Source organism: Pan paniscus, chromosome 4, assembly GCF_029289425.2.
Source record: "Pan paniscus chromosome 4, NHGRI_mPanPan1-v2.0_pri, whole genome shotgun sequence".
NCBI classification, from domain to species: Eukaryota; Metazoa; Chordata; class Mammalia; order Primates; family Hominidae; genus Pan; species Pan paniscus.
In genome coordinates, this window is record NC_073253.2 from 71,133,595 (window position 1) to 71,159,011 (window position 25,417).

At 39.6% G+C, this 25,417-nt stretch overlaps 1 protein-coding gene across 5 annotated transcripts in view; it reads left to right on the top strand.

Annotated features, from left to right (window-relative positions):
- FYB1 (FYN binding protein 1) overlaps positions 1 to 25,417 on the top strand; it is a 168,246-nt gene that overhangs the window by 70,573 nt on the left and 72,256 nt on the right. For all 5 annotated transcript variants that reach the window (XR_008625387.1, XM_034960140.4, XM_034960138.4 and 2 more), the window contains exon 2: positions 573 to 1,734. Coding sequence is in view for 4 of the 5 variants with exons in the window: in XM_034960138.4 (XP_034816029.2) it covers positions 573 to 1,734 (1,162 nt within the window). In the remaining variant the exon portion in view is untranslated. The remainder of the gene's footprint in view (positions 1 to 572; positions 1,735 to 25,417) is intronic.

The following is a 25,417-nucleotide window of genomic DNA, read 5'->3' on the forward strand; positions in this document are numbered from 1 at the left end:
GGTTTTTCTGCCACATCTCCCTGTTAACAAACAGAACTTCAATGTGGATAGAAGCAAAAAAAAATACTCTTGCAAACCACAGAGATGTATGTTAAACATGGCCATGCTGTATAAAGCACACAGCCTCAATTTACAGAAGAACTTACTTTCATTTTTTAAAGGTAGTTTCTACTTAAGGGTTTCAATTATAAAATATGGAAGAAATCTTTTTTTAGTCACTTCCATATTTTTTCAAGTGAAACTTTAAAAATAAATAATACCAAGTTAGAGTAAATCCAACAAGATAGCTAGAGAAACAGCGAGAATAAAGAAAGGATTTGTTCCTTAAGTAAAAATAAGCAAGTCAGTCCGAGATAACCAAAAGAAAAAGCATATGCACAACCATAGCCTTCCTCTTTCAAGAAACTCTCGCAACTTATTTTGCCAGAGAGGAAGATAAATGTTACAATATCTTGCTAACCAATCAGCAACGCTGCAGGCCTCAAACCAGGAAGCTCTTTAAGGTATAGTATTTTAAACTGTGCAAGTAAGACTTTTGTCTCTCAGCTAGTTTTTGTTCCCTATGTTTGTAGGATGGAAAGGCAGATGTAAAGTCCCTCATGGCGAAATTTAACACAGGGGGCAACCCGACAGAGGATGTCTCAGTCAATAGCCGACCCTTCAGAGTCACAGGGCCAAACTCATCTTCAGGAATACAAGCAAGAAAGAACTTATTCAACAACCAAGGAAATGCCAGCCCTCCTGCAGGACCCAGCAATGTACCTAAGTTTGGGTCCCCAAAGCCACCTGTGGCAGTCAAACCTTCTTCTGAGGAAAAGCCTGACAAGGAACCCAAGCCCCCATTTCTAAAGCCCACTGGAGCGGGCCAAAGATTCGGAACACCAGCCAGCTTGACCACCAGAGACCCCGAGGCGAAAGTGGGATTTCCGAAACCTGTAGGCCCCAAGCCCATCAACTTCCCCAAAGAAGATTGCAAACCTACGTTTCCCTGGCCTCCTGGAAACAAGCCATCTCTTCACAGTGTAAACCAAGACCATGACTTAAAGCCACTAGGCCCGAAATCTGGGCCTACTCCTCCAACCCCGGAAAATGAACAGAAGCAAGCGTTCCCCAAATTGACTGGGGTTAAAGGGAAATTTATGTCAGCATCACAAGATCTTGAACCCAAGCCCCTCTTCCCCAAACCTGCCTTTGGCCAGAAGCCACCCCTAAGTACCGAGAACTCCCGTGAAGATGAAAGCCCCATGAAGAATGTGTCTTCATCAAAAGGGTCCCCAGCTCCCCTGGGAGTCAGGTCCAAAAGCGGCCCTTTAAAACCAGCAAAGGAAGACTCAGAAAATAAAGACCATGCAGGGGAGACTTCAAGTTCGCCCTTTCCTGGAGTGGTTTTGAAACCTGCTGCGAGCAGGGGAGGCCCAGGTCTCTCCAAAAATGGTGAAGAAAAAAAGGAAGATAGGAGGATAGATGCTGCTAAGAACCCCTTCCAGAGCAAAATGAATCAGGAAGAGTTGGCCTCAGGGACTCCTCCTGCCAGGTTCCCTAAGGCCCCTTCTAAGCTGACAGTGGGGGGGCCATGGGGCCAAAGTCAGGAAAAGGAAAAGGGAGACAAGAATTCAGCCACCCCAAAACAGAAGCCATTGCCTCCCTTGTTTACCTTGGGTCCACCTCCACCAAAACCCAACAGACCACCAAATGTTGACCTGACGAAATTCCACAAAACCTCTTCTGGAAACAGTGAGTTCTTTTCTCGTTTGCTATTCAGTATGGTTTACTCCAAGGCAGAGAATGTTTTAGCTTCTGGGGAAAGTTTTGTAACAAGGAATGATTCTGTATCTGGTACTCATATGTGTATAATGAATTTTCTTTGTCTTGTTTTTTTCTTTCATGTGGGAGGTCTGGGAAAGTAGGAAGTCTTCATTCTGTGAGAAAATGCCTTGGTCAGCTGGGGTTTTGTTGGGGGAAGGGAGAGGGAATGCATCCACTTCATTGATACGTGGTTTTGCTTAATGATAACCATTGTATTTACTTCCTTTGTTGGGTTTCATTTCTGTTGAATGAGACTGAAGTATGTTACCCCTATCAACACAGAGGAGTTAGACAGAAAATGAGCTATCCTGTAGGTCAGCAGTTCCCAAAGGGAGCAATTTTGACCCCCAGGGGACATTTGGCAATGTATGGAGGCATTTTTGATTGCCACAACTGGAGGGTGCTACTGGCCTCTAGTGAGTAGAAGCTAGGGATGCTATTGAACATCCTACAATGCCCAGGACAGTCCCACAACAAAGAATTATTCAGGCCATAATGTCAATAGTACAGAGATGACAAGCCCTCCTTTAAGTGACTGCAAATATCCACACGATTCATCATGTTTCCTAAGCCCAGTATTCAAATGAGAAAGGAGCAGTACTCATGAAATGGTACTTTGTGTTTCACATTTTAGCTATTTTCCATTTCTCAGTATAAAGTTTTCTGAACTTTTGTGATTCATAAAGTAATATATAGTTAGGAAAATGAGCCAGACAAAGGAGTACTTTACTCTCCGTTTGGGTAAATAGTTTAAATTTCTACCAGAGATATCACTGCAATTCTCTTGGATGTGGTACTGAGTGACTGCATGTAAGAAGCTCACACATGCCTGAGATGATTAATATTTTAGGTAAATGATGTGCAACTGTTGTTTATTGTGAGGGGGAAACAAGATGCCTACAGGTGACCACACTACTTGTAGTCGCATCTTTCTCCTTACCAAAGTATGGTCTAGTTAAAGCAATTCTAAGCCTAAAGGTTGTTTTTCGTTTTTGCACTGTAGAAACATCTTGCGATATGTTATCTTCCTGAGTTCAGTATTCTCCTTGTTCGTAAACAGCTTAGTGATCAAGTCCTCTGCTAATTCAAACACACAGAAAGCAAGTTTGGAATGACCCCATGACCATCTGTCTTCCAGAAAGGTTCATCCTTGTTTCACGTTGCATCTCCTCCTCATCTGTCATCTTGTTTCATTACCAGGTCATAATTCAGAACTATTATTTTTGTGAGACTTTCTAAAAGGTCCCTTATTTCTCTTATTTCTTCACCTCAGATAAAAAATTTAGTATTATAACCTCCATTTTATGGCTGTGACTTCACACCAGGGAAGGAGTTCTGATGTTAGGCAGAAATCCCTGGGAACTTTCTTCCATCTTTGTTTCACTCCCGCTCCAGTGTGGGTGGTGGCAGAGCACGGTGGTAACACATGTTGCCCGGTGTCACGCTTTTCAGTGAGTTGCCACAAATGCTAACCAAGTCCTCTTTCTGACTCTGAAGGCCTGACAAGGTCTGATTTTTAGTGAAGTAAAGCTACATGGGACCCAGGCAGAACTGCAGAGCAGACGGAGTTTATCCTTGTTCTCCTTCTCCTCTCCTTTGCAACCCTCCCCTACTCCTGAATGCTTCCTCACTGTCAGTAGCCCATGCCACAGTTCACATTTTAAATCCTGTCATCAGTGTAACCCCCTCAACATCTGATGCCTTGAGATGTATTATGCTCCAAAATGTATCCTGTTCTCTCTTCATTCACCTCTTCCACAAATCAAAACTCAATCCCTCTTAATCTAGATTGACCTCATTTGATATCTGGATTAAGCAATCTGATTCATAACTTTAAACTCTGAATAATACCCCTTTAAAGCATTCACCTTTTTAAAAAGCATTTGAATTCTTTTATCTTCTAAGTAGAAATTACATTCTGACTGAAAAAGCAGTAAGTGTAAAATGGTGTACAGTGAAGCTACCTTTAACCCTTGTCTGCCACTTTCTGGGTCTTTCCAGCCCCTACCCCATAGAAACCACTCTTCTTAATTTCTTATATGTCCATCTGAAGTTTCTTTATGTTCACAGAAGCAAATACAAACATAAATACTACCCCCCACCCCGGCTTTTTACTCATGAAGTAGAATATTATGTGCAATGCTCTGATCCTTGTTTTTTTAAAATAAATAAATCCTGTATATCTTTCCACATTTTAATAAAGAGTAACTGATTATTCTCTAGAGTTGCATAATACTTCAGTAAATGGGTGACAAGCTTAATCAATTTAACAATTTGTGTTGTTTCCAAAAGTGTTCTTTTGCAACAATACTGCAGAAAATAAACTCGTGTATGTGTCATAAAGTAAGCATTTATTTTCTGAACACAAAATTTTTTAAGTCAGGTCTGCTGACTCTTGATCCTGCCACTGCTATTTTTCTTAAACAATGCTAGAAATACTAAGTAATTTACCATTTAATTTAGGAAGGTTAAAATATATCAGAATTAGAAAGTATATGTTCATTTTATATAACTGGATAAGCAATATAAAGAAAAGAATTAAATTTCTGTTGTAGCAAAATTTTTTAAAATTCTGAAATTCTATTTTTTTATAATTCTGGAGTATGTAAGTAGAAAATAAATAATTATTAAATAATTAAATAATAATATACATATACGTATACATAAACATGTGGTATATTGTACGTACAGTCTTTAGATGGGAAAATTCTTTATTAGGTGTAATTATCGCCCCCCATTTCACAAGTGAGTGTTGAGATGTGACATAACCAAATCATATATCTGAGGCTAAAATCCAAGTCTTCAGATTGCAAGTTTAATACTTTCTCCATGTACCATCGTGCCCCTGTATGTATGTTTGCCTGTTTATGTTTAAAGCATAAGTGTATTATTTATTTATATAGAATATATATGCAGATATTCCTTGACTTGTGATCGGGTTACATCCTTATAAACATTCTTAAGTTGGAAATATTATAAGCTGAAAACACGTTTAATATACCTAACTACCAAATGTCATAGCTTAGCCTAGCCCACCTTAAACATGCTCTGAACACTTACATTAGCCTACAATTGGGCAAAATCATCTCACACAAAGCCTATTTTATAATAAAGTGTTGACTATCTCATGTAATTTATTGAATACTGTACCATGGTTTCTACTGAATGCATATTGCTTTTGTACCATCATAAAGTCAAGTAATCATTAATTTGAACTGTCATAAATAGGGCACCATCTGTGTATGTATACATATTATTACTATTATGTACATAGGATTTTAACTTTTTTCAAAGGACTTTCAAAATATTTATGTCTTTTATTACTTATAATGTCCCATAAATTAGATAGAGCAGTTTAATGAACCCATTTTAAACCAATGTGCAGAGTTGCCAGGTTATCTGTTAGTAATGTTATTAATGGTACAGAGCCTAGCATGAGAGTTGTTTGCCATATAATGTAGACTTCAAAGTCAGTGGACCTGGGGTTTAAGCATGACTAATGTACTAGCTATGTGACCTTCGCTTTACCTCTTTCCGTGTATGTCTTTCTTCATTTGAAAAAACGAGTATAATACCACCTACTTCGCCAGCACATTATAATCACTACATGAGATTCATTGTAAGTGCTTAATACAGAATTCGACATATAATAATATCAAAATAAGTGAGCATTGTCTATAATTTTATTACTTTTATTAACATTAAAATTTTATTACCAGCCCCATGATATTTTGATCATCTTATATTATAAATCATTTTATATTATATTATATTATTCTAGGAATCATGAAACTGCATTTTACTTACTTCTGTTTGTAATATAGAAATGTATTCGTGATTTATGATGCCAGAGTCAAACAATGATTGTTGGAAGAGAGGTTTCCCACCAGAAGTCCATGAAATTTCTGCCCTCAGATGCCTCCTTCCCTACAGCAAAGGCTGGTAGAGAGCAGTAGGCGGCACCCAAGTGGCACTAGGTCACAAGTGCCCCCAGATTTTGCCATCTCCTACTGGCTGAAGCCAAGCGAAGGCATCTGACTCAGCCAAGCAGAGGTGGAGAGGCTGCAAAGCCAGTATAGATGGCTGTTATCCCAAGACACTGGTATTATCAAAGGCAGTTTTCGAAGGTCATTGTTTCCAGAGTGCATTTGCTTTCCCCATTACCTGTCAACCTGGAAGAAATAAATAAATGTGGCCAATGGATTTGCTATGGATTATGATTGGCCACAGCTGCTTAGATTGGCAACTTCCAGGGAAAATGCTTCTTAGTGTGCTGCTACAGACCCTAAAATTTTTGGAGATTGGAGTTTTTACATGAACTCCAACAAAAAATGCCCTAAACACACCTGACTAGGCATGAATTTTCATATAACAGGGCTTCCAGATAAATTATTTGCTGCATGATATAATTAGAAAATTTATTTATTTGCTTGTAATAACATGGGAAAGAAGAGAGATTCTATGCTTTAGAAAAAATGAGATTCTATTACTAAATATTTATTCACTAAGATTTAATAGATATTGACGGGAGCAAAATGAAATGCCTTGCTCAGTGAATGCAGAGACTCCAAAAAGACTATTTTTTCTTGTTAGAAGTAATTATACTAGTGTTCAAATTAACAAACATTCATCTAATAACTCTATATGCCTTTTAAACTAATACTGTTTTCATAGCCTTCTACCTCATTTCTTCCTTTCCAGGTTCTCATCCAATTCTTTAAACCTCTTCCCCAGATATACCCTCCATCTCATCATCTTTGCCCAATGTATTAACTGTTAAAAATATTCATCATTTATTGAGGACTTGCTATATACCACATACACATTATGCCATTTATTCCTCTCAAGCCATGAATAGGAATTCTATGAGTAAACTAAAGCTCAGAGAGCTTAGGTAACTTGCCCAAAGGCATAACATGACTAAACAAGGCTGGGGTCAATCTCATGTCTTTCTGATTCCGCAGACTGTGTTCCCACCCTCATTCCACTTCCTCGTGCTGGGCTGCCTCTCTTCAAACACAGAACATCACAAGACAATGAATCAAGCATAAATGAAACTCCCAAAATCCTCATTCCTCTCCCTTTCTGTGGCCTTTGGTTGAAACATGCCTTTTGTTTGTTGTCTGTTTTGTAAATACCACTATAAGCTCCATGAAGACAGAAGCCAGTCTGCTTGCCATTCTCTCATTTGGAGTACAGAAGTAATATAAATTTTTGTTAGCTTCTCAAGTTTATTCTTTCACAGAATTCTATTTAACCAGACCGGGTGCGGTGGCTCATGGCTGTAATCCCAGCACTTTGGGAGGCCGAGGCGGGCTGAACACCTGAGGTCAGGAGTTCAAGACCAGCCTGGCCAACATGGTGAAACCCCAAAAATACAAAAATTAGCCAGGCATAGTGGTGCGCACCTCCCAGCTACTCAGGAGGCTGGGGCAGGAGAATCATTTGAACCCAGGAGGTGGAGGTTGCAGTGAGCCGAGATTGCACCACTGCACTCCAGCCTGGGTGACAAAGCGAACCCTATCTCAAAAAAAAAAAAGAAAAAAAAAAGAAAGAAAGAATTATATTTAACTAGAATTTATTTACTCCCAGATTTTGTTCAGTATTAGATTTTAATACTCTATAGCTTAGCAATTGTTTTAACACAATAGATAACCCCTGCCAATAGACTTGTACTCAACTGAATGGAGCTTGGACACAAAATAAATGTTATAAGAGAGGGTCTATCTTGCAGATCTATTGAGCTCCCTTCCTTGTAAACTGTAAGCTTGACTCTAACATGTTGCTTTTCTGATCATGAAGCTAAATTTTTTTTTCCTAAGAAAAATTTAAGGTTACAAAAGACTAAACATTTTTTTTAAAAAACCCAAAATATCAAAATATTCTCTGAACTAACCTTTCCTTTGCTTCCTTTTGGGTCCTGAGCCAGTTCTGAAAGGGCTTCTTCCCATGTGTCAACACAATGCCTCACCAAAGTTTGGGTTCATAAGAATCCCTGGCCTGACTATTGGTTTGCATGTATGATTTAGTAAAAACCTGCTGGGAAATATTCAGTTTGACCCTTTTTTCTAGTCTTGTTCTTAATACTGCTGAGAGACCAAGACTGATTTTTTCCATATGTTAGCTATAGGAATGATCAGTTAAGCACCTTGACAGCAACAGGTGTAAGGCGAGGGCCCCAGAGGGCATTAACAAAAGACTGATGGCCCCCTCCTCATCTGTGTATGTATCATTTAACTAATCCAGCCTACAACAACTTGAAACCAAAAGGTGCCTGGGCTATTTTCACCAGCAAGTAACTTGTTTCCAGGAGTGGGTACGATTTTCCTTCACAGGCCCCAAAGCTATCACCTTTCTTTTTCCCCCCATTCTCCTTTTATATGTACTCTCTTAACATGACCTTATTAGATATTTACATATTGAAAACTGTTTTATATCAGCATGTGGCAGTATTTTCCAAATTGTTGCTCCTAGCCACCACAGGAAAAAAGGATTCTATGTTCACATTTTAGAAACGTAGCAGTAAGTGCTATTCTTTAAAGCAAGATTTCTCCAAGTATTAATATGTCACTGTGCACTGGGAATGTAAGAACAAGATACAAAAAGAAGAGATCCCGGGATGCTTTGACTGAAACGGCTCACAGACTGGACTATTACAGGACACTGAATCACTGGAGGCAAAGCTCTCTCATACATAGACTGGAATTTGGAGTTACTCAACAGCGTGGTTCAGCTTTGGGTAACAGCCAGGCCCTCAGCACACCCTGCACGCTCATTCTCCCAGGGCCTGGTGCACACTTGGTGGCTGGTGTCACTCTTCTTTTTACTCCAGCCCGAGCCCAGTTTATTTCACCCACCCTCCTTAATCCCTGAAAAAACAGTTGTCCAGAAGACCTCCAGGGCTTCTTCCTTCTAGTGCATGTTGACATGTCTGAGGAACACACTTACTATTAATCAGGCAGCTTACCTGGGTTTAAACCCATAATCGAAATGCCTCAGAAAGACTCTCCTCCCTTAACCACACTGTCCCTGGTCAAATTCTATGAACTACCCCTATTAATCTTCCCTCTTTGAAACTTCTTTCTTCTGCTCTTCTAAGATAAGCCAGCAAACAAACTGTTCCCTCTTGTTTCCTATCCCAGCAGCATCCGTTGGTCTTTTTTAATGCAAGATATCCTCCCTTCCTTCCTTCCTTCTTTCCTTCCTTCCTTCCTTCCTTTTTCTCTCTTTCTTTTTTATTTTTTGAGACAGGGTCTTGCCTTGTCCCTCAGGCTGGACTGCAGTGGCACAATCACAGCTCACTGCAGCCTTGAACTCCTGGGCACAAATCCCTCCACTTCAGCCTCCCAAATAGCTGGGACTACAGGCACATATTACCACGTCCAGCTTTAGTATTTTTTAAAATTTTTGTAGAGACAGAGTCTTGCTTTTTTGTCCAAGATGGTCTAAAACTCCTGGCCTCAAACAATCCTCCTGCCTCAGCTTCCCAAAGTGCTGAGATTACAGACATGAGCCACTGCACCCGGCTAATGTTTCATTTTTATAAGCAGTCTACATGGTCTTTATTTCAAGATTCTGGCATTTAAATTTACTGTGGAGAAGTATGCAGACAACCTAAATTTCCCTCTTTGAAAATGATTTGCTTTTCTGCCTGGATTTCCAAAGAAATCTTTGTCCTTAAGGTCAAGGATCTTAGCCAGGATATGTCTGTGTCAATCATTTTATCAGTATTCTCTCAGGCTCTCAGGAATTTACTGTGCTATATGAATAGGGGTCACACTAGTTCTTTTGATCTGGCTGATGGATGACAAGTGCATCTGCAAGTTCTAATCCAGTGTGATAAATTTGCCTTCCCCTCAGAATTGCGATTTGAGTTCTGAGTGTGACTTTGAATCCACTCTTCTGTGGCATAAATGTTAGCTGTGCTCGTCTCCAGGGTAGTCCTTAATGGGGACCCAGATTCCGTTCCATTTCCTGAGATCTCATTCAGTGCCCTGTACCAGGGCAGGGCCAGCCCTGGCAGCTCATCCCCCTTCTGCCTCTCGTGTGATCCTGTTGTGGTATTTAGGACTTTTATGCTGAAGGATTTTCCTTGACCTTCCCAGGCTGCTCACTCACCTTAGAGTTTGCTTCTCCAACCTGGAGTGTATTCGAGAGAATTCACAGGCTTGTCTAGAACCACTGTCTTCCCCCAGTATTGCTTCTGGATGTAGAGAACAGGTGGGAAGGTTAGCTTTCCTCCGGTGGCACCAGAACCTTCTGTTTCTTCCCTTAGCCATGACTTTTTGAAGTTTATGCATGATGTTATCTTCCCTTTCTTGTGAGGTGACCGCTAGTGAGTTTTAGATAATGTTTGCCTTGACTTATTTTCTTTTTTAGTATTTTTACTTGGGAATTGGAGGAGGGACACTCTGAAATTTCCCATCCTCATTTTTAAATACCAACTAAATACTTAAATTATAGTCTAAGGATCAACATTTCCAAAAAGATCATCGATTTGCTCCTTCACAAGGCAGACAGCAAGATGGCAGAACTATTAATAACAGGCATTGAGCGCCCACCCCAAGCCTTGTTCCATGCTTTCTGGACCATGCTCACTGGTCAAGGACACTCAGGTGTCCTCTAACCCCTCCCCAAGTCTCCTACTCTGAGGAGTCTTGTGGACATGATCCCAGCGGGGTATGGGGAAGTTCCAGGGCTGGATGCCTGGACTGTGATAGTCTGCCCTCTCCTAACCTGCAAATGCCTTGAGGGCCGTCATTGTGTAAGCCTTTAATCAGCCAATCCACTTAGAGGAGGAGGTGAACAGAACACTGGATGGCAGAGTGAGCCACGACAAGGGGAAGGCCCCTAGAGCTGGCCTATGAGAAAGGCAGATTCCTCATCTTCAGAGACTTTGCCATTGAAAAGTTCCCTTGGCACATTTAGGGTCCTGGTTCCCTGCTGCACACTCAATTTGACCTTCAAGATTCTTTCTGCTCAGGCACCAGTTATTCTTTTAATATTAAGTTTAGCTCAACAATAGTCCATACTTATCATTTAGTTTACAGGGAAGAGTTCCCTTAATATAGTTATCCTCACCCTGCTTTAAGAGGAACTGTCGCTTTTCTTAGTTATGTGAAAAGAAGTTTCCAAATAGCATAGCTTAGGGCAATATGCCATGATTTGCCCTTGTTATAAGAACTCTTCCTGCAATCAAGAGGATAAAACTGATATATGTTTAAGCATCTCAAAAAATAAGAAAATATTGCCCATTCAACTGGCATTGTATCAACTTTAGTAGCCTACAAGAAGATATGACCACTTGTAATATAAACAAATGTTTTTACAGTTGCTGAAATAAATAAAATTTGAAATACATTACCCTCAAATAAAGTATGAGATGCATTGTGAGATGATTTACCTAATTTGATCAAAATTATATAACCTCTAAAATATTAAAAGCGTTAAAATGAAATTATAATTTACTTCAAAAAAGGAGAGTGAAAAAAATTTTAATGAAATACAAATACATATGAATATAATAATTAAAAATAAAGGCTCTTTCTGACTTACTTTCGATTGTGCATACACACATCAAATGTTTAAAACTAGCTAAGAATATTGGACAAATATATGTGTTATGATTCAGTCTGCAGGAGGTGCCTTGTTTCATACAATCTGCTAAAACAATTTCCAAGCCAAGTCAAATAAAACCCTTTTATAAATGATTAGATGATAAATACGCTTTTGCCATTAAAGGCTTCTTTGCCTTGATTAAAACTATTTCTGATATGATGGATTTCTATGCTAAAAGAATGTCTTTGTGCATGCTTTTTGTTTTGAAAACAAAATGAAATTGACTTCTTTAACAAAAGAGTAATTCCAGCTATTGGAAGAACAAAATTATGCCTCATGAGCAAAAATCCAGCTATTTTTACAAAAATATTGGAAATTTTCTGTCCTTTCAGACAAGGCACAATAATGATATTTATGGCGTGGCTTTAAAGTCCAGGGAATCATCTAGAACAATAGATTATTTGTTTTTCCAGCATCTGAGGAATAAGGGAGAGAAAAAGAGTTAAAAAGTTGGAGACATTTAACTGCTATATTAACCACTAGTAAATAGATAAGAAATATGTCTCTCTTTGTTTAAATTGCCACCAAGGGAGAAAGATTATACTTCATTCTGTCTGGCATATCAAAGGTAGAAAAAAACATCTAGAACACTCAATAGCAATAGATATTATCAGGAAAAAGTAACCGAAGATGAGACATCTGGTTATAGAAAAAAATCAAAGCCAAAAACCATATGAGGTTTCCTTCTCCCCAAAGTAAGAACCTACATTGTAGAATCAGCTGTTTGTATGTATTATAACAGTCCACATCTCTCTGCAGCTGCATGACTGCACCCCACAACGGCTTTTTCAGCCTTTGTCCTGGCAACAGAGCCTGTGTGTTTCCAGGGGTGGCAGTAGGTCTATGGAGGTAAAGAGGGACACGCTTCTCTCCTCTTTTCTTGTTTTTCTTATAATTATCAGAAGAATAAAACAGCTCCCCTGGTTTTCAAAAGCAACCTGTGTGGCGATATGATTAGTTACAACCAGGCAATTAAAAATCTGTCCCCAAAAAATGGCAAAGCAGATAAATCTCTCAGACAGACATCCATACCATGTTTGAGTATTTGCTTTTCTTATTCTGGAATAGAAGGTAATCAACAATTATTGGGAGGAGAAAGAAACCTGTATTTGTGGAAAAAGAATCTCCCTTAGTGTTTATTTTACAATCCTGCAGTACTTCCTATTTCTCTTCGAAATTGTCACCTTTAAAAAGTTGAGGTTGCCTCATGTGCTCTCAGTCATTGAGGATCTAGATTGCAGCTTCTCCAGGACTTCTGCTTCTCCCACCTCTCCAGCCTTTCACTTCTGGTTCATCTAGAAACCAGATGTGAGATGTATGTGTGTGACAAAGCCAACATCTCACACACACACACACACACACACACACACACACAAATAAGCATGGTTTGCTCCTCAGTCATTTTTCAAAAAGCAGTTTTATGTGGAAGGAGAATAAAGCAAGCCTTTAGAATGCATTTCAGTAATCGCTGTTTCTTTGAGTTAAAGAGAATTTTCTAGACCTGATACAAGCCATTTAACAAGCAGCAAGTTTCATTTCTTTGTAGCAAGGGGCTGCCTTTGATTTCTCTGAATCTGGGAGTTCTTAGTCCTCATGGGGAGAAATTAGTTGTTCTCGGGCTGAGTGGCATGCAACCAGGTACGGTGTCCAGTTCTCCCACTAGGTCTGTATCTACCAGCTGGGGGCCCTGCTCTCCCCACTAACCCTAAGATTGTCCATAGCTCCTCAGGATTGGGTGGAGCAGCCTGTGCTACAAAACCTAGCAAGGAACATTCCATCACCTGCCCCCAACCAACTTTCTCCCTCCCATTTTCTCACTTTCTTCTTCTTTCTCATCTTCTAAACTGTGTTCTTTCTCAGAAATCTTAATTCTTTTTTATTCCTTCAACCATCACTGCAAATCTCCCTTCTTTTCGGTCAGTGAAACCCACAGAAAATACTGGGCTTTATGGAGCAATCCATTTGAAGAGATTGCTGAATTCTGAACTACTGAGAAAGCACAGAGAATTACAAGCATCAACATTATTTTAAAGTAGAAAAGCCAATGTAGGAAATATAAAAGCTATGTTACCGTGCTCCTTAAAATCAGGACAAAGTTAGTTCCAAACATCATCCTGTGTGTTATTCAAAAAATCTGATGCTCTCTGCAGATCTATGAAGGAGCAACTGGCTCAATTTCTCAAGGTCACTTCTAGCTTCCGGCTCCTGCTTCTTCTAACTTGGATGGGTTTGGGGATTGCCCCCTGACCCTGTGCTATACTGCAATAACCTAAACAAGGACTCAGCAGTTTCCCTTAGTTTTCACTGCAGACCACTTATCAAAGGCATGTGTGTGCAGGACAGGCTTCACCGAAGGTTTGAGGAGCCAGAGGGGTTTACATTGCACCTTGAGCTGGAAAAGTAAAATATTGGCAGTCTCCGTCCTTCAAAAACAGCAGGTATTTTGCAACTCAGGCTTCTGCCTTCTCCCTGTAGCTCACCCTTTTTTCTTTTCCTCATTTCTTTGACCCATCCTTCCCAAAGGCAAAAAAATAAAAGCCAGAACCACTCTTCCCATTTTATTACTCAGAATAGTTCAGCTATCTCCAAGCTGAACCCTTCAACACAGCTGTGGTCTTCCTCTGAATATTAGCAGAAGTTTCTTATTCAAAGGCCTCCTCCCAGAAGAAGTCAGTGGGAAGAGATGGCCAGGGGAGGAAGTGGGTTTATTTTCTGTTGCTATTGATAGTCATTGTATTACTAGAAATGAACTGCTGATGAATAGAATATATTCAGGACAATTTGGTCAATTCCAATGCAAGTACGGAAACTGAGTTGTCCCAAATTGATGTGACAGTCAGGCTGTTTCATCTTTTTTGTTTATTTTCAATGTCTAATAAACAGAGATCCTAAAAAAAAAAAAAAAAGGAATTCCATAAAAGGCATTCTTCTGCCAGACCTAGGATTTGAAAGCTTTCAGGTTCTTTCCTGAGTTAAAATATTACAGGGATACCCCAGACAACCAGCATCTCTTACTTGTCTTCCTGATCATTGTGAGCTCTAAATGGATCTCTGAGGAGAAAGATGACCAGGACAGATAGTGGTTCTAACAGTGAATGTGTCATATATTCGGAAGAAGCAAAAGAAAAAACACCAAAATTGTGCCTTCATCTTTCAAAGGTTCTCAAACTTCTAGTTGCATAAGAATGTCCCCAAAGTTTTTAGTTCAAGAGGTCTGGGATGGAACTCAGGAATTGGAATAGCTATCAAGTTTCACCAGATGATTCTAATGCAAGGTGTTCCTGGATCACATTAAAAAGTACTGTAGTCAGACGGGCGCAGTGGCTCACGCTGGTAGTCCCAACACTTTGGGAGGCTGAGACGGGCGGATTACCTGAGGTCAGGAGTTCGAGACCAGCCTGGCCAACATGGTGAAACCCCATCTATACTAAAAATGCAAAAAATTAGCCAGGCGTGGTGGCAGGCGCCTGTAACCCCAGCTACTTGGGAGAGTCACTTGAACCCCGGAGGCGGAGGTTGCAGTGAGCCAAGATCGCACAACTGCACTCCAGCCTAGGCAACAAGAGCGAAACTCTGTCTCAAAAAAAAAAAAAAAGTACTGTAGTTGATGAGAAGGATTAGAGTGGGGGCAGAGGGGCTACAGGGGCTGTGGGGTGGTACGGTGGGGTTAGGTGTGCAAGGGTTGGTGGGGAGATGAAGGGTTTCTAAGCTATAGATATTTTTCTTAAAAGAAATGCTGTAACACTGAGCCAAGATACTAGCAGTTAGTGATTACATCAAAACATGCAAATGAATGAATAATCCATTTAAGCAAACAAGTAGGTCTGTGGTTGTTCTTGAAAATTTGCTTAGTGAGGGAAAGAGCAAAGGTGTTACTCAAATATCTAACATATTCCATGGCATAGCTCTGACCACTTGGAGTAACTGAACAAGTTCTTTGCTATGGCAGATATTAACCCTTTAGTTACTGGATCACAAAGAGGTCCAAGGGTTCCTGAGGGATATCGGGGCCTTTGGAGGGCTGCAGCAACTTCACTACTTCAATAATTGGTTGATAGTGCACACCAACTGACCATCAGCCTGGAAGAGTGGTGTCATGTTCTACCCACAGAACACCTGTATTCAACGACTCTTGCTACCCTCTCCCTCTCTTTCCTTTCTTTCTTTTTCCTGTTTTCTATTCCCTTTCATTTTCATGTCTTTGTTCCCCCTTCTGCCCTGCATTGGCTTGAGGTTTGTTCCACACAGTGCTTTCAGGTGGCACATATAATTACTATTCATTAAATATAAAAAAAATACTTAGCACTACTGGTGGTATGCAAGGCAAAGAAAAAAATGGAAGCACTACAACAAATAGACTTTGAAAATCTGAATACATGGGTGTCAGTCTAAGAGCTGCCTCTATGTTGATAAAGGCCATAATGGCAATGGAGCCCACAGTCCTGCCCAAGATGACCACACTTGTTCCTTTAGGAGCTCTCCATGCTTGGTGATACCCCTTCCCACCTGCCCAAACTGACCAGGAAGTCTCAGAGATGAGAGGAGCTAAAAGCACTGCATCTTTTTATGCTCCCAAACTGATCATTGCCCAAGTGCAACTGTACTGGCCTAGTTACCCCACTATCTAGACGTCTCATCATTTAGTAACAATGTTCATCTTGTTCTTCTGTGATGTTTTAGTATGTTAAGTACCTAATCTTCAAAATAGGCCTCATATAGTACTTACAAGAAATTAGACCAATGCAAAAGCAAGCTAGGCAGTTGTCCTAAAATCAAGGTGCCTTTCTTTTATAATGCTTTATCGTTGGATCTTCAAAGATAAGCAAGTTGAAGAAAAACTCTCTCAAGTTTTCACGCTGTAGACAGACTCCTGTGTTTGTGAGCCTAATGATAAAAGAAGAGGATGAATGTGGCACTGATAAAAACATGTTTTCAAGCATGTCACTGTATTTTTGTAAGCTGAAAGCTTTTTTTAAGCTTGCTTTGAAGTTGATAGGAGAACCTGCAAAAAGCGCAATGAGCACTTAACGATCTGTGAGAAGTGAGGTGTATTATGAAGACAGGACCACTTTTTTGTTTTGAAGAATGTAGAAGTTTTCACAATCATTTTTTTATCAGGAGTTAAGAGCAGTTGCTTTGTTATTAGAAAGACTTGGGTTCCAGTACCAGCTGTACCAATTACTGTAGGACCCCAAGGAGGGTTCTCGGCCTCTTTTAGCCTCAGTTTTCTCATCTGCTAATGGGGATAATAAGTCTACTATGTCATAGAATTATTGTTAGGATTAAAAGGAAATGTAGTAAAAACACGTAGCACAGTTTCTAGTACATCATAAAGAAAGACAATAATTGGCAGCAATTTAATTAATATTTTTAAAGGATAAAAGGAGAAAAAACTCAAATAAAGACCCAATGGAAATAGATGAATAATAGATGATAGCTATCAGCTGCTGCCTCAGGGATCAATAATAGTAAAAAAAAAAAAAAAAAAAAAAAAAGCATCCAATTGTTGCAGGTGTTAAATCACATTTTGTTTCCTTAAACATAACATAAAGATTTTCATTATCACATCAACTTGATCCTCTTGTAGATGCAGTCTCTTCCTGTGCCTCTCTTGCTGTATTACTCTGTTTCCTTAGGTATAAGTTCTACTCTTTGTTGACTTCAGAGTGCTGTTCTCTCGGTGTTGCCTTTTTTGTTTTGTTTTGTTTTTGAGATGGAGTCTCACTCTGTCGCCAGGCTGGAGTGCAGCGGCACCATATTGGCTCGCTGCAACCTCTGCTTCCCAGGTTCAAGTGATTCTCCTGCCTCAGCCTCCTGAGTAGCTGGGATTACAGGCACGTGCCACCACGCCCAGCTAATTTTTGTATTTTTAGTAGAGACGGGGTTTCACCATGTTGGCCAGGATGGTCTCGATCTCTTGACCTGGTGATCCTCCCGCCTTCGCCTCCCAAAGTGTCCGTGTTGCCTTTTCAATGTTTGAAAATTCTTGATTTTGTGTTCATGTTTTAGTGGAGCTTGAATTCAATTGTCCACCGTTTCTGTTTGTGCAGCCCGCTTGAGGGAAGAGAGGGGCGGGGTTAGTGTGCCCGGACATGGGGCACTTTGACAGCCAGTCTTCAATCCAGGTGCTCCTCTTTCCTCCTGGACAAGGCAGCCAGCGGGACTCTGCTCAGCTTCGCCCACTCAAGGGCTCACTCGTAGTTCTCAGTATTTCTGTTGTGTAGAAGTCAAAAGTGCCCGGCTGCCCCTGCTTCATACCCTCAAGTGGTCACCCATGGGCCCCTACCTGCTCCCAATATTCTCCATCTCTGAGTGCGGAACCCTCACGGAGTGGCTCCAACTTTTATAGCTCTCTCTCATGCTCTCTTTGGGCTTTTATTACCTCGTTGATCTGATCTCTCTTCAAATCTTTTAGGGATTCCTCATGGTTTCTGACACACTGTGGGTTTGCTTTTTTTTCTTACTTCCAGTGTGATCATGTGTGTGTGTGTATATATATATGTGTGTATATATATATATATGTGTGTATATATATGTATATATGTATATATATGTGTATATATGTATATATATACACACACACATAATTATATCATATATATCATATATATATATATTTTTTTTTTAGTCAATTATCTTTTCTATCCTTTCTAGAGATTTAGGGTGAGCAGAGCTTGCTGCCACATGAAGCTCAGCCTACCATCTTGACTGGGAACTTTTAATCACATATCTAAGGGGGAAAACATTGGTAAGACATTTAACTGCTACAAAGCATCAATATCAGAAAAATAATGGGTTATCTTAAAAGAATCACCTAAGGCTTAGGTTTATACAATGCAAAGAAGAGTGAAAAATTCAATCATCCTCAGGTATTGACAGTGTATTTATGATAACAATGAAGAGTGTGCACATGGTAAGAATAAGACAACCATCCTAAAGAAGTTAATTATTTATCTGGGCTTCTCAATTCTTGAAACAGGTCAAGGAGAAAGCAGTGTTTACTTGGTCTAATGAGTACTCTTCCCTATCCATAGGACTTAGAAAATCTGAAGAGAATTTTAACTTAGATTCCAAAATTAAAGTATAAACGCTAATAACATATAAGCTAAAATTAAAGTTAACTAAAGCTGGGTCAAAATTGTTTTCACTTATAGTACTTTGTATCTAGGGAAAAGAATGAATGTATATTGATGCTGAAGGATGTCCATGGCATATAATTAATGAATTAATATTTTATTATAAAATACATATAATTTCTGTAAAATTGTATAACTAAGTTAGAACAGGTTGTGCATCATCTCTTGCTTTTGAGAGCATACTAGTTTTAAAACCTGTATCCAACAAGTGATCTCTATTACAACATTAAAATGAACTTGGGGGCAAAGGATGGATCATCAAGAAATGTATACATTTATTGAAGAGATCTTTTTAAGTAACACTAACAAACTGATGGAAGTTACTTCAGCATCTTGATTCAACAAAGAATATTAAAGTCCAGTTTTCAATAGCAGTAGCATATTCAATAGCATATTCTGCAAATATGAAATTAATTGTTCCTTCAAATGAACTAGCCATTCAATGTGAGAATTCTTGGCAAATTTTCTTGAAAAGGCAAGAAAGTTAACCTTTTTGTAGTCTGTGAGTGTTACCCAGTGGTTTAGGATTTTCATGTTCAAACTCACCAAAATAGCCCGTTTAACTTTTGTTTTCAAAATTGCACATTGTAGTAATTTGAAATCATATAAAGTCAAACAACATTATTGATTTTATTAAGATAAGTGTACCTACCTCCTCATAGAAGAAAACTTATTTTTTGTTAAATAATTGAATTCTTTATTGTCTTAAGATATTGTTCTTCTATTTCAATAACAGAACTTCAAAATATTTCAGATTTCATTGATCAGTTGGTTGAATTATAATTTACCTCAAAACTTTGACAACAATCTGCTTTAGATAGTTTTTGGGAATAATATAATCACATTTTCATATAAGATCACAAAATTACCCTAGAAAATTAATTTTTAATTATTTACTTTCTTTCTAAAAACCAAAAATTGCCTTTTCTTCTAAATTACTAAATAGTAATATAATACTGGGTTTGCCAGTAGATCATATAAATTTTTATCATCTCAAATTATTTCACCTGATATCTATTATAAAATTTCCTTTTTACCCATCATTCCTCAAGGCAGTGTTTCTCCCAATGTGGCCTGTGGATAATCTATACCAGAATGAGCTTAGATGCTTTTTAAAAATGAAGATTCCTGCCCTTATTCCACCACCACCATAGCCCCCTTCCTGAATCAGAACATCTTGCTTTGAGGCCTATGTATCTCCATTTTTAATAACTTGCCCAGGAGATTCTTATGTATACTGACAATAGAAACATTTTAACTCAAATCAGTCCATCTTTAAGTGGCAAATACCTTTTTGATTTTTACAAAGTCAAGAATAGCTTGTTTTGAGTTGTTATAGAAACTCATTTTTTTAGGGACACATAGAGAGTAGGAATGGAAGAATAGAGATATCAAGGAAAACAACTTCCTGTAAACCAGGCAGTTGGTATGAATCATTCTAGAACATCTCACTGTAGATGCTGGGCTTGTCTCAAGTGCTACTAGAGCTAGCATTTGGCAGTTCACTTGTGTAGAAGCATACAAGACTTTTGGGACAACATTCATTCTCCCTTTATGCTCGACACTCTACCCAGTGCTTCTCTAAGAGGCAAGTACCCTTGGGATAGATACTAACAGGTCCAATGTATCTATTACGCTTGGTTTTAGTTGCGATTAAAGATGACTTGCATACAACCAGTCCTGGATTAGAGCTTAATCGTACCTTAAAAAAAGGAAACAAGGCCAGGAGTGGTGGCTCATGCCTATAATCCCAGCATTTTGGGAGGCCGAGACAGGTGGATCACCTGAGGTTGGGAGTTCAAGACCAGCCTGACCAACATGGAGAAACCCCGTCTCTATTAAAAATATAAAATTAGCCAGGCATGGTGGTGCATGCCTGTAATCCCAGCTACTCAGGAGGCTAAGGCAGGAGAATCGCTTGAACCCAGGAGGCGGAGGTTACGATGAGCCGAGATCACGCCTTTGCACTCCAGCCTGGGCAACAAGGGTGAAACTCCATCCCTCCTACCCCCCAAAAAAGGAAACAAGACACGTATAGGAGACACAAGGACTTTTGAAGACAAACTTTGTCAACTTAGTTTTGCTTAGAGTGAGACCTGTCTGTAGCTTATTTCCTTTTTCCTAAGAAGACAACCCTGCTCTGAAAAACTTTGGAGGATAATGAATTTTTTTCTGAAACACCTGAAAAAACTAATAATAACAACAAATGGAAAAGGAAACAATTGCACAAATGCCGTGCAGGGCAGAAGGGCCAACTGTTGTAGGGAAAGTAGTAGCTCAAGGAGAGACTAACTCCTCTGCCTCCACTGGGCACTTTATTCTACTAAATATATTTGACATCACCCATGTGCCAAGTACTCTGACTTTCAAAGACCTTAAATAATAGCTCCTTGTTTTTACCTATTGGTTCTATGATGAACTAGCTAGCAAGGAAGATGATGCTCCTAAAAGAAGCTCTGCCTTCCCAAATCGTACCTGCATGGGTCACACTTACTAACCCAGCTAAAATGATATGCATGGCCTGAGTCTTTTTGAAAGCCTTTATGTAATTAAAATTTTATATTAATCAAAGGTAGACCTCAGGCCTAAATAAAAGCATTATTTTATTGTTTTGAGGCACCTGCACAGTACCTCTGGGAGGTTCCTCAAAATTTGACATAACCAAATAGCACCGGTACATGATACTTGACCACATACACACACACACACACATGCATGCACACACACAAAAAAAACATCTGTATGTGCCACCTGCACTCTGTTCACACTGGCATTATTTGAGGAATGATAAGAAGATGAATGAGGTTGCAGTGAGGAGAAAGCAGGGAAAAGCAATAAAAAATGGTACTGGGGAGTTAGTTAGGCAGGAACCGAACCTTATATGTCATGTTAAGGACTTGGGGCTTAAGCCTAAACATGAGGGTGACCTGGTCAGGTTTTGATGTTTGGGGAGAATTCTTCTAGTAGCAGGAGTAGGCCAGTACATGATTTCAGCTACACAAAATGAATAAGTTCTAGAGATGTGCTGTACAGCATTCCAGCTCTAGTTAGCAATTAAGTATTGTCATGAGTTCCATAAAAGCAAGGACCATGCTCTACTCTTGCCCAAGTTTCCCTGTATGCCCAGCAAAACACCTTTGAACTGTGTGCTTGGCAAGCATTGGTTGAACGAATTAGTAAGTGACTGGCTGAGTGAGCAAATCCCTGAATTTCTGTTCCAGAAATATATGGAAAAGTAATCTTTTATATAATCTCTTAGGCTTATACTGACAAAATAGCTACTAAAAATAAAAAATGTACGGTGGTAATATAGCCTGGCCACAAGACTGCTTCAATAAAAGGGTTTATGATTCACAAAATTATAATATAAATAGGGTAGAAGCTGGAGAAGTAGAAAGTAGATGGCCTCCTCTCAAGTTGCCTTCTGCCCCTACTGCTCTCCGTCTTAGCTACACCAGCATTTAGTGGGAAATACCAACCACATTTTACCACTTCATGGAGGCAGCAGCAACAGCATTAGCATCTTTTGCTGAAACAGCTCTGCTTCCATCTCAACTGTTTTCTTCCCCTAAGGAGCCAAGATACCTGGCCAGAGAACAAAAGTAGGGGTAAGAGTTCTGCCCACATAATCTTCCTGGGTTGGTCTGGTCAGCCTTTCAATAGGGACTTTTCTGACAGGTCTTGTCCAACACCCAACAGCATATGCTCATCACATATGCTGTTACAAATGATCTCCTCCTAACACATAAGGATGGGAGGAATGGAAAAGAAATAGGAATGAAATAGGAATTAAGCGCTGGTGAAGGGCATCAGGGGAATGGTGAGCACATGAAAATGGAAAAGAACAAAAGAGGCAAGGCTTGAGTAGAAACACTCCTCCTCACTTCTTCCGACAGCATTCTAGAGTCTGAAATTACTTTCCTGTTAATACACTAGGAAGAAGGAAATTATAGAAATATTATTCTGGACATGGTAAACATTGGGGAATGGTGCAGTGGTGGATAGCAATTATTAAACCCCAACCATGTGCTAGGTATTGTTGTAGACCTCAGGAACCCAATAGAGATGAGACAGTTATGTCTCTGTTCTCCTGAAGTTTACCTTCTAATAGGAGTCATGGTCAGAAAAATGGGCACTTACATTACCACATGTTAAGTGCCAAGGTAAAGAGAGTATGGGGTACTGGGTGCTTGAAGGCTTAAGTATTCCTGGAGGGTTAGATAGGGAAGGCTTCCTACTGGAACTGATGCCTAAGCTGAGCCCCAAAGACAGAGTAGGCATAAACCAGGCAGGTGAGGGAAGAGGATATAGGTTGAGGAGAGGAGGTAGGGGTGAATAGCCTTGCATGTGCAGGCCCCTGGAGAGAAGTAAAAGCTTTAAGTGCAGGGCTGGGCGTGGTCACTCATGCCTGCAATCTCAACACTTTGGGAGGCCAAGGTGGGAGGATCACCTGAGGTCAGGAGTTTGAGACCAGCCTGGTAGACGTTGGTACTTGGGAGGCCGAGGCAGGAGAATCGCTTGAACTCAGAAGGCAGAGGTTGCAATGAGTCAAGATCGCACCAGTGCACTCCAGCCTGGGCAACTGAGCAAGACTCTGTCTCAAAAAAAAAAAAGAAAAAAGAAAAAAAGCTTGGAAATGGAGCAAAGTGGACTTTCCTGTAACTCAGAGCATCTGTGGGAGAAATGGAGAGGTGTGAAGTAAAAAGTTACTGAAAAGATAAACTGTATGTACTTGTTGCCTGACTCCTGAAAATGGAAAAGATTGTCTCATTATTTTTTTTCTTACTCTACCCATTTTCTTGTTCCCACACTGGAACCGAGACCCATCCTGCTGTTCCGCTGCCACGTCGGGAGGGGTGCACAGTGGTCATGTTAGCAAGCTTTGGGACCAGGCTGTCTGGGTTTGAATCCGAGCTCTGTCCCTCCATAGTTGCCAGACTTTGGGCAAGTTAACAATTTGCATGTTTCCTCGTCTACAAATGAGAACAGTAGCGCTGCCTACCGTATATGGTTTTTGAGAGATTAAATGGATATTTTCATAAGTAGAGCTCTCAAAGCAGTGCCTAGCACACAGGAAGCACTCTAAAAATATTATCTGTTATTATCATAGGCTTAAAAGGACTCTTGTTAGCTAGTGTGGGAACAAACAAGCCGACATTTACATGCAAAACTACGTATGGACTCTTCTGTGCCCCAGCCCGCGGAAAGCCAGGGCTAGATAGAAGATTTTCAAACTCAGCCAATTTTCTATGTGCTTGACAAGATGATACGTTTCCTAACATAAAGGATTTCCTAAGATTATAAGAAAATTATCCGGTACCTATCAGAAAACTATTGCAATGTGTTAAAAGATGTTGGGGGGAAGCTGTCTAATACACACAATGGTAATTTCCCAGGTGATATTTCTTTAAAGGTTTTTTAAATTCACCTCAGTTGTCATCAGAAACATAATGGGAGGACTTATGCATTTTTTTGAATCTTGTTGCAGTTAAAAAAAACCTCAATGTTGCCCATGTTTTTCCACTTTATTTGGATATTTTACCAGTAACTTTATTTTCGTCTCTCTCCACATTACCTCATAGTCTGTCTTTATTCTCCCCATATTACAGTGAAGATTCAGAGGCTCAGAGATTAGGTGATTTATACAATGTTATGTAATTCATAGGAAGGACAGCCAAAATTAAACCATGGGCATTTTGACGACTATAGAGTCTGAATTTGTTCTATGATATTTGAGCCTGACAGAGGCATCATCCCACTAAAGTGCTTGTAAAACTGTAGGGCATACAGTACACACTCAATAAACGCTACTGTAATCTCATCATGACTCATCTACTAAGCCTTCTGCAGGATGTTCACACATGAATGTTGCAGAGGAAAAATGATGATTCAAATACATTCAGAAAATCTTGGGTTAAGCAAAGTTAAATTAGTTCTCTTATTATAAAGTCTTTGAGACTGTAATGAACACTATGAATATCAAAGGAAAAGTATAATTCACAGCAATTTCCAAATCATATTTGACCACAGAACCTTTTTGTTCTTTCTCCCAAAATATCTAAGTAGGACCAATGTTCACAGGAATTAACTTTGGGGGAAATGCTGCATGAGGTCAATGCAGGTAACAGATAATACTTACAATTCTAGTTCACTGGTGGAAAATATTTTGTGTTTGCAGGAAAGCTATTTTACTGTACAAGAGCAGAAGTAGCATAAAAGAGAACTTAAAGTCATTGTTCTAAATCTTAATTTGCTTGAGATGGGGAAGCGGAGTGAGAACAGCTTTGCAAAAATATGTCACCAGTAAAGTAGGAAGTGGGTATTCTTGCAGCTTCTAACAGCTTCAGCAACTTTGTTGTTCAAAGCCAGAGCTGCAAGACACCTCATCTCACAAAGCATACACACGTACACATGCAATCTCCAGGACGTGAAAAAGAAAATGAAGAGAGTTACAGATTTTGTTGGTGCCATTTCATATATAAAATGTTGAGGCTCAAAAGTTTGAAGTAAAACAATGGCAAATTTTGTAAAACTCACTGTGGGAAAAAACAGTTTTGCATTCTAAATGATTCTATGACAATCAGTAGTTTGAGCACAATACGTTGTAGAGAACTGAATCAGCCTGCAGTTATTACATTGAGCAATGTGGTTAGGTTTAATGTCAAGAGATTCAGTCCTGGGCCCAACTCTGTCAGCTTTGGGAGACCTGGGACTAATAACTTCTTTGACCACCTTCTCATTTTGCAAAATGTGAAGGTTGAATTAGACCACCCCTGAGACACCTTCTAGCTCTATAGCTCTGTGAATTTAAAGGAACAGGTAGGTTACGGACTTCTTTGGTTTGTTAGTTCCCCCAA